Source organism: Chrysoperla carnea, chromosome 5 (genome assembly GCF_905475395.1).
Source record: "Chrysoperla carnea chromosome 5, inChrCarn1.1, whole genome shotgun sequence".
In the NCBI taxonomy this organism is placed as follows: domain Eukaryota; kingdom Metazoa; phylum Arthropoda; class Insecta; order Neuroptera; family Chrysopidae; genus Chrysoperla; species Chrysoperla carnea.
The window spans coordinates 8,772,706-8,788,895 of NC_058341.1; the positions used below are offsets into that span (position 1 = coordinate 8,772,706).

The 16,190-nt window shown below is 27.7% G+C and overlaps 1 protein-coding gene across 1 annotated transcript in view; it reads right to left on the minus strand.

Moving 5' to 3' along the window:
* The window catches only part of LOC123299722 (tetratricopeptide repeat protein 28), a 32,228-nt gene extending 16,670 nt beyond the window's left edge, over positions 1-15,558 (minus strand). The window contains exon 1 of the mRNA XM_044882035.1: positions 15,496-15,558. Within this exon, the coding sequence (XP_044737970.1) occupies positions 15,496-15,519 (24 nt within the window). The 5' untranslated portion in view covers positions 15,520-15,558. The remainder of the gene's footprint in view (positions 1-15,495) is intronic.
* Between the last annotated feature and the right edge of the window lie 632 nt (positions 15,559-16,190).

Sequence of the window (16,190 nt, forward strand, 5' to 3'; positions counted from 1 at the left end):
GAGTTTTCAAAGGTGAAAATACCATAGCGAATATTCAATGCAACTGCAGCTTGAGAAGAACTCACCATAACTTACGTTCGCGATGAGCGAAAATAGGCTAAATAGTTTAACCATCCTATCATGTCGAATCAGATTTGCTTCAACACTTCTAAAGATCTAATAAAAGTCCAATAAAATATATAAATTTTTGGAAAGTTTTCTGAAAACTAATATAAAAAAAATTGTATAAAAACAGTTAAGTTAATTTTTTTTATGTTAATTTTTCGATAAAAAAAAAAGACTATTTATCATTTATGAAGAAATTCCATAAATATTTTTATTTATAATTAAATAATAATTAACTAATTAATTAATTAACCAGGTTAATATCTTTTTTTTATCATCGTTAATTAACAAATTATTATCTTTGTAATATCTCTGGTAGGTATAATATTCGACATAAATAAAAAAGAAATTTTTAAGTTTTAAATTACAAAAAAAAAAAACTTAAATTTTTAAATCGTATCATATGAAAACTTTATTAATTTTATGAAATGAGAAACCTATTGAAAACTCGATCTTTGTGGTTCCTAATTTTGCTGTCATGCAGTGAAAAGAACAAGCTTTCATTTTGTATCCAGAAAGAAAAAAATTTTTGGCAAGAAAAGTACACTTTTGAAAATTAAAGTTTCTAAGTTCTGAAATCTAAAAGATTCCGGAAAAGTAATTTTTTGAGACCGTAAAATGGTGACAAATATACATTAGTTTCTCGTTTCTGCCTTGTAGGGTGCTGAAGTGTATTTTAGTGTTGACTAAAATGAGGGAATCTTTCGAGAAGATCATTTCCTATTTTTGAAATCCCTACGATTTAATAAAATTCAAGTTTCTTGAATTCTATGACAGAATCTAGACTCAGAAAACGATGGGTTTTAGGATTACAATTACAAGTAGTAAAAGGGATTTAATCAGAACAAGGCTTTTCAAGAAAACGTAGTATGTTTCTGCATTTTCAAATTCCAAAATATGAAAATAAGATATTCTGAGGTCCATGAAAATAAATTGGCATAAAATGATCAAGTTCCGAGTAAAATTAAAGTTCCGAAAAGCAGAAAACGAATTTTTCGATATATTATGTGATTCATACGCAAATTTTTCCTGCGAAAAAGGAAAGTGTCAATTCAAGCTTTTGAAAATATATATTTTCTCAATTTCTCTGAAGTTCATGGTAAAATAGCTCTGTTTTTGTGAGTTTAAATAGCTTATGGGTGACCTTTTGCCATACACTCCTTTTAGATAAGATCCATATCTGGGCATTGAAGTTAAAACATTGGACATTCAAGAGAATTATATGTATAATTTCATGATTTATATTTTGCCTGTTGATATGATGTCGCGTGAGAAATCTTTTTCGTTACAATTACATTTTAACAGAAGAAGAACAAAACAAAAAAAAAACATCAAGATGTTATTATCGCCAGGATGTAAAAACATTAATTTAAAATAAATTTCATATTTATTCAGCTACAATTCCGGTCTATTTTCAAAAAATAAAAATAAATAAAAAACTATGGAGGGTGGACGATACCCAAAAACCACAAACGAAATTATATAAATATATAAGGTTGATGATTCAAAATATGATTCTAGTAATATTATATTTTTTACAAGCTTGTAACTGAATTTTAAAGCAGCTATCCTCAATCGATTGAGCCGAAATTTTGTATAGAGTACATTTAATTTGGATGAAAATTCATGGTAAATATGAATAATGAAAATATGAAAATCGCCCAAGATGATGGACTAGTTATTTATTATGAACTTCCATGATATGGGTATCAAATGAAAGGGTTTACCGAGAACAATACAAATAACGTATGTAAATCGGGTAACATTACGTTTTTATGTTAAGCCTTACTTCTAGGGGTGGTTTTAATAGGGTTGCAACCGTATTCAGTTGCTTTTTAACCTTGAACTCATGATCAGCAACTTCGGGAGACGATTTTCGAGGTGAAATTTTGATTTGTTTTCACAGTTACTATCTGGCGTGCTTTGGAGATGGAAAAACTACCCAAATTTTCTCAGTTTTCTTTGTAAAGCCAAAGTTAGTGCGGTTGAATGTTCTTGATGGTCTTGGGAACACGTACACATAAAATTTTTGAGATCGGAGCTGTTCCAACACTTTTCCACATTTTCCAGCTTATTAAATGTAGTAAATAGGTCAAGGGATAATAAATGGGATAATCATTTCAAAATATTTTAAATCTAACATATTTTATTAAATTCAAAATATTAAAATCAAAAATAAATATTATATTTTAATTAAATTCAATTAAAAACAATAATTTTTATATTATTAATAATTTTATTTTTAAATTCAAATTATATTTTGTATTATAAATTCGTCTAAAGCATTTTATTAAACAATCGACGAAATATTGTTTTAAGTTGATTGAAAAATATAATATTTTTATTCCAAAAAAGTCAGTAAAATCTGATTCAGATCTTCGAATTTATTTGAGAATATGTTTAATTCAATTCTGTGCTGTAAGGAAATGAAAAAACAAATAAAATAATTTTAAAAAAAATTATTTTTACCAAAAGATTATTCATGTGAATCAAATTACCTACCATAATTTTAAAAATATTAAAAAAAAAATTCATATTATTATTCATAATTCCATAAAATACATTCATGAGTTTTTAATCCTGACATTATTAATATATGCTCGAATGCTTCGAAAGATTTTTATTATTATTATTATTATTATATGAAATATATATTTTTTTTTGAAAAAAATCTATAAATTTATATGCTTCACTGTCTTTTGGACACAAAATAAATATATATATAATCCATACTTTTATGGCCTGCTTTAAATATGTTACTCTCAAACTTTTCTTGAAATCACAGATGTTTAATAATACTTTTAAACCCAAGCATTGTTCTGTTCGATTTTTAAAACATGAACGTAAAGTATAGGTAGTGTTTAATAGGGTATGGTCATGCAAGATGGATGAGATGAAGAACCGAATTTTAAGGTGATTGTAAATCTACAATATTGTAAAAAACTTTTGGTTTATTGCACGGTGCATTACATATTAACCAAATACATGCTTTGTAGACAAGTAATGAGTTATTTTTAGCTTTACAATACCATGCAACTACAAAAATATATAATATATTGTGTGCAAGGTGTTCTTTATAAATTTGATAATATAGATATCGCTCTTCAATCATCAATACTCTATCTATACATCTTCGATGAACTCATAATTTAATTAAAATTTTGTTTTTACATCATCGACAACCTTATATTTTTATGGAATTATTATAAACTATAACATTGTCTAAATATTTTAGAGTTTTTTATGACACTCTCCAAGTAGTCAGGTAATTTGACTTTATTTTGGATCGGTTGAAAAAAATCCCATTTTCAAGCATGTGTTAAACTAAACAACGTAATTTTTCAACTAAACAACGTAATCATTTCTGGATATGATTCTTGAATCAACATAATTACAAACGTAAAATTTTTGGTCCCAAAAACAGCGAAAAACCGAATTTCAAATCAAATTACATTATTAAACATGAGAAATGTACTCCCAGACTCTATATGGAAAATCGATGAAATATCGATTATTTTCGTTATTTATAGGAATATCGATTTAAAATTTTGCACAGAAACCAGAATTTTAACATCAACCTACAACAAATTGACAAACAGGGCCGATCGATACTTAATATGTTGCTTAGCGTCAGAGATGGAAAAAAAAAACTATTAGAAAAATGTGTTTAATTTCTAATCGATATTCCTATAACTGACGAAAATATGAGGGTGTCTTCATCTTAAATGCGACACATTGTATATTTTTAAAAAGATTTTTTTTTTTAAATGTGATCATTTGCTCGAAAAACAGAATAATACATTTCTTTTAAGTATAAAATAATACATACTAAATATTCATATAATGAATGCATTCAAATTATATGTATATTTTTTGGGGGTATATAATATACAAAGTCTGTTCTTTGAGATCGCAGTGTATTACTACAAACACTAAGTATAAAATGATAAAGATAGTTCTATTACATTGTAATATATCTTTCATCTTTTTCGATTTAAACTTAATGTACTACACCGAATTAAAAAGAACAGATTTATAATAATATACACTTGATATTTTTTACTAAGTAATAAGTAAGCTACTATATGTGTATGGTGTAGACTAACTACAACACACCTGCTTTAAAAAACTTTTAAAACCTGTCACAAATGTTGCATAAATTAACATTTAAAAAGAAAAAAAAATACATGAGATCTGGTATGAAATCCTCTATATTTATATTCTGGCTATAATTCCAAACTTTAATATAGGATTTCAAGTTCAAAAAAAACGAATTTTGGATAATATGTCCAAAATTAGCTTTTTTCGAATTTTGATGACGTAATCAAGTACAAAAAAATCAAATTTTTGAATCATATGGTGAAATTTGAAATATGATTGATATTCTTGGTACCCAGCTATTTATTTCAAGAACTTAATTTCATGAAAGCTCGAATGCGCGACTTTATAGAATACAAAATAGATATTTGTGGAATTCCAGAGGAATATACCAGAGGAACATTCAACTACATATTTTATGTAAATAATATTGTATGAATAACTTTACTCGTGTAGGTACAATACATCATATTTTTATTTAAATAATGTAAAGAAAAAAAACGTGTTTTCCCTATTAATAATTTCTTTATCAACAATAGCTTCCAAGTCGGCGATAATCTTTTATTATGAAAAAAATCTAGGTACACAAATAAACGACACACGTGCTTTTTATACTGATGCCAATCGACAACATTTTTTTTTATCTGATGTGAGATATTAACTTATTTGATTCCTGAAAAAATCGTAGAATTTTGACTCTATTTTTAGACCCACACTTATACTATTGCTACAGATACATTGTAATCTATCTTTCATTGAACCGAATTAGCACTACTAATTAGCAAAAAGGTGCAGTTATTATAAAAACCTTTAATGAGATATGCAAGGATTGAATAATACTAGGGATTTCAATAAAACTTTATAAATACATTTTTTGATTAACAAAGTTTCCAAAAATCACAAAAAATTCCTAGGTCATCGGGCTTTTTATTATTAGTTTTTCGTTCAAAGTTGGCTGAAAAAATGATGATCGTATAGGTTATCCTTGTCAATTGGATATTTCAAAAAAATCTAGAGAGTGTGATACAAAACTATCTAAAATATTTAGACAATCTTATAGTTTATAATAATACCGACTCCAAAAATAACAATAATTTAACTACATTATATTATCGTTATTTTTTTACTTTTTAGTGCATATTAATTTACTTTGGAAAAGTTTTTCTTTTGAAGTCGGTTTTCTTTTTGTTAAAAGTTTTTTTATCTTCTTTACAAGCTAGTTATATGCGGTTTTTTGTTTTTATCAGTAACGATTTTTCTGTGACATAGACATAGACACTCTCATTTTCTAAAATAACCTATGCAACCAAATTTTTACAATTACATATCGCATGTAATGATTTATTTAAAATTTTTATTTCACTACAAGTTATGGTTCTAAAAATCCAAATGTGTGTGGAAGTATTGTGAAATTAGAGTCCTTAAAACTTTATTTGTTTTATCCATAATTCGTTGCAACTTCCACAAAACTGTATAAGGCTTTTTAAATGCATAAATATTTCATATTAGGATATTTCAATTACGATTTCGTACTAGTGAATACAAAACACATTTGATTTCTCTGTGATAAAGAATATTAACGAAAGAAAATTATTTAAAAAACAAGTGAAAACAAACAAATGACTGAGTTAATTGTTGAAATACCATGCATAGTCAGTGTTGATTTCATTATCACATAGCACATACAAACATGTGACACATACATAACTGATAATCAAGTATAGTACATATTATAAAATTTCCGCCTAATTGGTGCCCTCACGGGTAAACAGTGATGTTTACGAAAAAAGTGTTTCAAGTAAAAGTTGTTTAATTTTTGATAAGGAACATTTTTTATATTTAAACTTTTGCTCTATCTCTAACGGTTTACAAGATGGGTCCTACGGACCCAAGACCCGATTGACCTATGATGCTCATTTACGAACTTGACCTCACTTTTTACGTCCTGAGTACGCTGTAATTTCAGCTCGATATCTTTTTTCGTTTTTGCGTTATTGTGTCCACAGACGGACGGACGGACAACCGGAAATGGACTAATTAGGTGATTTTATGAACACCTATGACAAAATTTTTTTCCTGGCATCATTATTTTTAAGCGTTACAAACTTGGGACTAAACTTAATATACTATGTATATTTCATATATACATGGTATAAAAAACTTATTTTTCCTTAGAAAAGCCTTGAAATGCATGTTTTTTTTATTTGATACATTAGATCATATATTATTATTATTTTTAGTTTTTAAATATTAAAATATTTTTTTGTTTTGTGATAAGTATGTATATGTACAAATGCATTTTTTTAGTTTTTCTGTGTGCCCCCGTGGGCTATTTAAATTCTTTTATATAATCTGTAGATAAAAAAAACACACATCACCAAATAAATAATAATGGTACACCTAGGTAATCATCACAATGGATTTTGGTATTATATCACACACATATAGGCGTCTTTATGTCTGTCATATTCAATTTAATTAAATAATTTTTTTTTTGGTAGTTCTTATATTTCGATTTTAAGTGAATCTTTCACACCAGGGGACATTTTAAACATATAGATTTGGGAAGAGATTTTACTTCAGTCTACTGCTACTGTGGATCAGTTGGTTATCGCATATTTAAATATGAGAAAGTAATCAAGATTAACATCGATTCACTTTCTCTGTTACTGCCCGGCGCTCATACAGCAGCGAAGGAAATGGTTTGGTCCGGCCATAGTCGAACCAGAAGAAATTAGGAAACTCAACGCTAGGCAAATCCTGGATTTCAGTACATCAGTTGGTTATAATAGCAACTGAAAAGCGTAGCGGGGATAGATTACAAGGGTCTACTTGGCTAGGTGCTCTGAACCATTGCTTCGAGGCGCGATGCTCGAGCATGGCCCGCTAACCTCGCATACCCATACCCATACCCAATCAAGATTAACTATTTTTTTGCTTTAAGTGTGGAAAATCATTTTTCCATGCGACAACCTTTGCCATAAAATAGAACTACTGTAATTGGATTAAATTGGATTTCGCAGAAGGTGTTGAATAAATAAATAAATAGATAGATATTAAGGAAACATAGTAATTTAAAACAAAACTGTCTCAAATATCTCTTTTAATTGGCTGCTTGCCATCATCAATGATTTTCCCAATAGCTTTCGATGAAAATAGAAATTGTAAGCACATTTTTGCAAATGTCTGTGGACAAGAAATACTTTATAGTGAGTCCGAAAATTACCCATGTATAAATCAGCCCATGTTCTTAATCTTAAGGTAGTACGAGCACGTCAAAGCAATTTTAGATTTAGGGTTGAAATGATTTGTACCTTATTTTTAACTTTGATGATGAATTTTGTTATAACTTCATGAATGTAGACGAGAAATACGAACAAAATTTTTTCGATATCTGCTTTAGTTTTCGAAATATCGAAAGCTAAATAAATTTATGCCTGCCTTAGTTTTTGAAGCTATAATTCCTATAATTAAGATTATGTTTGGAATTCTGCTTGAAATGTTTGATGCCTTTGAACACTTGATGGCTTAGTTAACTAACCACTTTTATGAATATTATAAGATAATTTTTTTTATTTTTGTTGTTGTTATTTGATGTTTGGGTTTATATGTTGATTTCAATTTATGAATTATGTATGTATAAGAAATAGTATGGACAAGCAAGACAGTTAAATACACTTAATTTCTATTGAACTTGGTTTTGTTTGAACAAGGTCTTATTTACCGTTCTTTATTTTCGATTTTTCAATAATTTATTTCATGTAATTTAACCCCGATACAATTTTAAAATATAGATCTTGCATACAGGAAGATATTCGAAGTATAATAACTGATACTCGAACGTGATTTCTTTTAGCATGTAGTGTCAGTCACATTTGTATTTGTTGTACAGAGGGATAAATGTAGAATCATTATAATAAAACTATGGTAAAACACAATAGTATTCATAATATAACTATTCATAAAAAGTGAAATCAAGTTCGTAAAAGAGCATCATAAATATAAACCGTTAGAGATAGAACAAAAGCTTAAATGTAAAAAATGTTCCTTATCAAAAATTAAACAACTTTTGTTTGAAACTTTTGTTTGAAACATTTTTTCGTAAACATCACTGTTTACCCGTGAGGGCGCCAATTAGGCGGAAATTTTTATAATATGTACTATACTTGATTATCAGTTATGTATGTGTCACATGTTTGTATGTGTAATGTGATATAGAAATCAACACTGACTATGCATGGTATTTCAACAATTAACTCAGTCAATTGTTTGTTTTCACTTGTTCTCTTTCAGATTTGTCCATTCAATCTCTGAAGTCCATTTTGCTCGCTCATACCCAAAATATTTATACATACCTTTATGAATGTTTATAACTTCTTGAATTTATTGTATAAAGTAAATATATTTCATAATTTTTTTTTTTTAATCATTTGAGTAGAACATTTTTAAATTTATTATATAACTTTTGCAATCATATACTCGCAGCTCAGAGTCAGTCAGTAATCGTTATATGTAAATGTACCAAGTATTCAAAATAAAAACTTTAAAAAAAAAATTAAGTTAAACCTGTTTGAAATCTATTTATTAGATATTTTTGTTTATATAATTCATTTTCGTCTTTAATTTTCGGTTTTTAAAATTAATTATTTGAAATATTCGATTCAATTGTGGAGGTAACGGGAAGTTTAAGCTACCAGGTGGGCTAAAAATATTGTATTTGAAGCGCAGAGTAATTTTGGATGATACAATTAATCGAAGGATTGACTTCGTTAATTATTATTGTTTGTAATTATGAAAATTCTCGATTAATAGTAGATAAATTGAAATTTATAAAATAAGAAAATTTAAAGATATTGAAATTTACTATAATTTAGCTTCATTTTTTTCTCGTAAGTTTCATATATTCACTTCTAAAAGTTCTATTATACAAAATTTGACTTTTGCGACGAAAAATTTCAGAATTTGTACTTTATAGCAAAGAACGCAAATACAGTAGAACCTCGATAACTTAAACCTCGGTAACAAAAAAACCTCTGTTACTTCAAAAAATACTATGTTCCCTTCCCATCAGAGCCCAAAACCTTTATAATTTAAAATACGCAACCTCTATAACTTAAATAAATAATCTCTGTATAGGCCCTCAGTAACTACATAGAAACATGTACATACCTCTATATTAACCTTTACCTAACATAGACCCTTGATAACTTAAAACCTCTATAACTTAAAATATTTTGTGTTTCCCTTGGACTTTAACTTATCGAGGTTCTACTGTATATGAAACTTAGAGAATGCTAAGCAAACAATTGTAGTAAATTTTATTTTTTACAATTTTGCTTATTATTGGAAAAATCACTAATAACGCCCAACAGTCAATATGGCAGGCTTAAATCGTTAGAAATTATTCTCAATGGGATGACTAGACTATTAAAAGAATGATTTGAACATTGTGTTGTAAATTACTACGGTTTTTTAATAAGTATTCATCTATTTCTTCAACGTCTGCTGAAACCCAGTTTAAACCTGATATCAGAATTCTATTTTAAGCCACTAGGTGTCGTAAGGTAAAAAATGTTTCCCAATAATCATTTTCTCTTCATTTTAGGGTATTAAATAGCCTAACACGAGGCAAGAGATATTTTCTAATGCAAATCCATTGATAAATTGAATTATAACATATTATCTATATTTTCCGCTTGTTAATTCTATACCTCTAGCTTATTGACCCTTTCGGCAAGGTCAGTCAAATTTTCTCAGAATCATTAAGTCTTAAACTAGTAAAGTTGTTCATACCACCATTCCGATAATCTATGGAATCTACATGCAATAAAAATGTATCTAATTCCATCACAGAACGAACACACACACGCGAATTACGTAAAAAATCTACACAAGATACAAAAAATTTTCTCATACAAAAATCACCTCTTACAATTTTTTTGCTGTTCATTAAGGAAGTGTATTAGAACTAGAGCTATTTAAAAAAAATACATTTTTAAATTATGTAATTGTTTTAAAAACACGGTTTTGCGTGCGTGTTTTGTACGGAAAATATAATTAGATATTTAGTACACGATATATGTTTGCTATGGCTGCCTGATTGCCATGCATTTAAACCAAAAATATGCAAATCTATTATTGATACAGAATGGCCTCGCAAAGCTAATATACACTAAAACAAAATCCCTTCATACAAAGTAAAATCTGGTTTTCTAAGAAATCTAGTTTTCTAGACAGTTTGATGAGTAATTTTTGAGATATTTTCTAAATTCCAACATTAAAATCATGTATTTCGAATCGATTTTGGTTTTTGGCAAGCTCTTATCGATCTTGTTGAATGTTTATAGGTATGTTTTTTCGAGTCGAATCTTGTAACTGAATTTTAAAGCAGTTATTTGCCACCAATTGAGCTGAAATTTTGCATTCACGGTTTATTTGGACGACAATGTATGATTACCTATGTACCGTCATTTCATATCCAATATGGAATACTACCCCAGGTAGTGGACTACTAATTTCTTATTCATTCCTATTATATTGGTATCAAATGAAAGGCTTTGTTGAAGAATACGAATAACATATTGAAATCGGATGAGAATGCATTTTTATGGTAAACACAACCTGGTTTTCTCAGCACTTCCACCATATTTTATAAGTAAAAATACAAAAATCAGATTAAATTGTGGATTCGATAAGTAATTTTGAGATATCACGTAAAATTATATACGAAAAACTCTCTTATAGTCTTAAAATATATTGTATGTTTTTTGGTAGTCCACTCTGTATGCCCTCACACTTTTAGTCGCTTGCTAATCATTAGATTTTTTTAAAGAATTCAAAAACAAATAAAAAAATAATCATTATAATATAGGTTCTGGTGCATTTGCGGTATATTTCAAGGTCGAATTTTGATTTTTTTAAAACACTAATTTTAATAGGTCCACCCACCTTTAAAAATTACACAATTTGTTTGCATTATATTTTTTTCTTCATAAAATAGTTTATTGCATTTTGAAAAAAAAAAAAAAATTTTAATGTTTTCTACAGCTAAGGGCAAGGTGCTGTTTCCAACTGTCATGGAAAAGATGGCGATTATAATATGTGCCTTAATATGAAATTATTCGATCCGAAAAATAAAGAAAACTCTATTTGTCTCGTATTCCGATAAAAAAACGTAGATTTAACTCGATAAATTCAATCCTAATTCTGTATCCGTAAAAATTTGCACGAGTGCCAACACTATTTGTTTTTTGAATGCGGTATTCGTTTGTAATATTTACTCGAAAACTCTTTGTCGCAAAGAAGAAAGGTGCAGAAATAGAGTACTTAAACATAAGTAAAAAAAATATATATATTGTATATTTTATAGGGTCTTATTTACCAAAAAATTTTTGGGTTTTTTCTTTTTACAAATTTCAAAAAAAAAAATTTGTAGATTTGACCTTAACTCAGAAGACAAAACTTCATGACTTGCTATAACAAGCCATAAAATACTAAATTAATGGTTTAATATGAACAAGAAAATCACATTTAATCAAAACCAATAATTAATTAATTAATTAACGATTGATTAAGATTCAATTGGTTGATCAATATTTATGAAAAGATTCTTAAAACCCGTTGCAAAATTAACGGTACTATACTTTTAGTTTATAGCATGATTTTGTTTTGGAAAGTTCATAATTATCATTTTTCCCACTTTTGAAATTAAAAAATTTTTTTTCATGATCTTTTCTTAATAATAGTAGTCTTTTCACGTAGAATATCCCAAAAAATCCAATAATTTTTTGGATCCAAGTTTGAATAAATCGAAAGACTTAAAATGAAATAGTTTTTAGAGATATGAAAAATACACCGTACATCGGATTAACATTGCTTTTGTTATAACTGTTAATTTGGAATTTTGTATGTGTCCGATTAGCAAAATCGTTAATAAATAACAATTTTTAACGTTATTTTTATTGATTTTAAGAAAAAAAATTTAATCTTATGAACCAAATTGACCGTTTCAAAAATTTAATTTTTTTTTTTAAATAAGAATTTTTATTGTATCAATGACCACGACTGCTGCTAATAACATATTTCAAAGTGTCAATCAAATTTTTATATTAAATTAAATTTGATCGACTTCAAAAAATCATGGACGTTGTTATACTCTAATAAGCAGATAATCGAATTTCCGTTATTATCGATACATGTCGTGACACTCAAAAAGGTAGACCGACGATTTGAAAATTAGTTAGACTACGAATAGATCACTTTTTTGAAAAGTGGTAGGTATTCAAAAAGTTTAAGCTAGCAAGGAACTTAAAAATTTTCCAGACCTAGAACTAATGAAAAAGCGAAATTCTCTCAATATCGCCACCTTTATCAGTAGTTCTAGACTACCTAAACAATTTATTCCTAAAAAAAAGAAATAAGAAACATATATATGTGCCTATCAATTTGTTTCTATTTTTTTTCTAAAAAGTTCTGTTATTTTCAAGTATAATGTCGCAATTTATATTGATTTTTTTTTATTTTTTGAAATTTTAATTTAGTTATTTTTTTTATTTTGTATAATTCAGAATACAAACATTTACCGGAAAATAAAAAAATATTACAAAAATGTCACAATTTTAAATTATAATAAGTATATAAATAATTGGACTAGAGCCAGGGATAGTATTTGACGGTTATTTCGATATCAAAGCTAGCAACGTAGACAGTGATGGCGTTTATCTGACACGTGAGACCGGTTGATTTTACTAGGTTTACTGGGGCGCATTTTCCAAAAATTGTTGGTTTTAAAATCAATGTTCATGCCCTTTTAACAATATAAATTATAATTTCCAGACAGTTTTTCCGTTGCTAACGCTTAGCCAAATATTATTTTCAAGTGTCGCTGTAATTTTAATAGGGTTCAGTTTTATAATTAAAGATTGCAATTTTAATGCCAGACAAAAATTGCGATGCTTTACTAGCATGAATCGTGAGTTAACTGCTCTCAGGTATAAGACGTGCTTCATTCCTACCAAAATTCGTATCATTCTGAAAAGACTGTCAAGTATAACGTTTGGCTCTAGACCATGTTAAATAACTAAGTGGATATTTTATTCTTTTACCGGAAAACGAATAAATTAATAAATAGCTGTAACAACCTTAAGAACCCAGCGCGATATAAACTATATCTCTAACTTAATTAAAGCTAAATACATTATATTTAGTGTCTTCCGTTACATTTATGTTAAATTTTAAAGAATATCGTAATCGCTGGGCGGTGGATCAAGCGGAGACCACATAGGGAATTTTGATAGGATGATGTAGAGGACGGAAACAATAAATAATCTCGCAAATTTCGTTTGTAATTCAACCATGCTGTCAGAAGATGAAGAACCACAAGCTGTTATATGCAAAACTTTCATCCTGTTTGAAGCCATTTGAAACAGGTTGGAACGTTTCAATAACGGCCGAAAACTTCCAATTAAAATATTAGCTAGGAACTATCTACGAAAGTGTCAACATTGAAATTTATTTCACTTATCAAGAGAAAATTCGAAAAGTTTAGCAAGTTACTTGTCCGATTAACATTTTACTTCTCCAAACAAAAGCCCTTCGCCCACCACTACGTTAGTGTATTCATCCAAAATCCCTGTAATTTTCTTCCCAGCTGTGTTTTTTTCCTATGTATTTTGCTTTTCAGTTTAAAAAAAAAATTTATAAGTTTTCATTTAATAATTTCAATTAATTTATTTCCAAATAAGGCTTTTTTTTTATACACTACATGAAAACCTTGTAAGTAAATAAAACACATGTATTTCAGGTGCATTTTCAAGGTTTTTAACTTGATAAAGTTGTTTGATTTTTTTTCTGAGAAAATGTTATCAACTTTCATTTGGTTATTTATGTGATCTTTTTTCAATACTGATTTCTCATTAAACAAATTAACAAGCAGACGAATATACCAAAATGATTACATCGAATTCAACCAAGAATTAGTAAATAGAAAGATGTATAATTCTAAATTAAGCTATATTAGAGTTAGAAATGAGATGATTTCCCAAATACGTGACAGAAATCGTGTAATCTAACATCAAATTCTTATTCAGCGATCAAAAATACTGTATAGATGATAATTTTAAGCCAAAATACAGAATTTAAAAGAATTTTGGGCTTTATATGCCCCTAGCTGGGGCCCTATGCCTCAGGAGATGACTAGATTAAGTTGGCTGAATGTTCCTTAGGATACCCGTTTTACAAAATGTTTAATTAAGATCGGTGTTGTTTCCCAACTTATTCACTGTCGACACTTTTTTCCGGATTATTCATTCTACTAAATAACCATTTTTTGCATATTAAACCATTCGTTTTAGCATAGGATTTTAGTTTTCCATTTAAAAAAATACAAAACTTTAATATCGCTGGTGTATTTAAGTTTTTCGTTCGAATAAAATACTCGCAAAAAAGTATATTCCAGATTGAAACAAATTTAATAGGCTCAAATAATTATCACGCATTGAAGTCTCCATGTTATAGGTATATCGTTTTACGAACATTATAACCTCTTGGTGATATAATTACATTTATTTTACTTTCAAGCATTTGTAACATAAATTCCAGAAATGTTTTTAAGGTTATTTTGTGATCTTTTCCGAAATTTTCTTATTTTCTATGTCTTTTCTTGAGCTGTTAAAGTTTGTAATTTTTAACATATTATCCTCATATAATGATCAATTTTATATATTATCATAATAACAATAGTAATTTTCTTGAGTTAAATTTGGAAAACTTATATTGATTAGATAAAAATACGACAGGTATTTTCCTTTTAAAGAAAATTATAGCAAATAGAACTAATTTTTTTAATGAAAAGTGATTGTTTTTGTCTTTATTATTTAATTTTCTTGTCAAAACCATAGACAAAAGAGAGTTTTTTTTGTAAACTTTTCTTTAGGAAATTAATGTCATATCTCCTACCCCTCCCATCTAAATACTGCATTTCTTCTAAATAATGATTGTTTTTCTTTTTCTTAAGGCTTCGATATCTTGAAAATCAAGAAAAAAGTTTACTTTTCGTCAAATTTTACCAAATTCTAACAAAATCAAAATTGAAAACTGAATATTTTATGAAAATTTATATTTTCTATAAAAAAAACGATATTCCGCATTCTAGAAGAATACAAATTACATAATTTATGAATTAAATTTATATAATTCAAGGGTAAAAAATGATACATTTTTTTCTTAAAATCATTTTCACTAAAAGAAAAATTCATTTCTTCTCGTATTACATACAATTTTCTTTCAACTTACCTCTGAAAAATCTCTCTGTGACATGATCTACACAAGAAAATTCACTCATTTCAAAACGGGTCAAAAAATATATTAAATCAAACTACAAAATTTTTCAACAACATGTACAAAAAAAAAAACCAAAAAATGCCTTCTCAAAAAATAAAAAAAAAACACCGCAATCAACACACGTGAAACAAACACAAAAAATTTCTTCGTTTAAAATTTAAAAGTACACAAAATATTTTTGTATGCACATATTATTTTAATTCTCAGCAAAACGAACACTTTTAAAGGTTCCTCGCACTTACAACATCTCTTATATTGCACTTTTCAAACACTTTTCAAAAAAAAAAATTACAACACTTTTTAAAACAAAAACATGCTTTAAGATTTTCGGTACATCCACTGTAGTTTATTAACGATTACATCGATTTTTCTTCGATGTGTCTTTACTTCCTTGATGAATCAGTTTTTTCTAAAAAAGTATTTCTACTGCACATTGTGTATGTAAGAGATTTGTGTGTTAATAAGATACCGCCATCTTGGAATGTGTAAAAGTATCTACATAACATATAATATTAAGAATGTTATGCTGCTGCTTGGATATTAAAGTGACTTAAGTCTTAAGCAGCAACTTACTCTCAACTGTTTGGCTGCAAACGCTATGCTCTTGCTATCATGATGGCTTGTTCTTGTTGTGGTATGAAATGAGA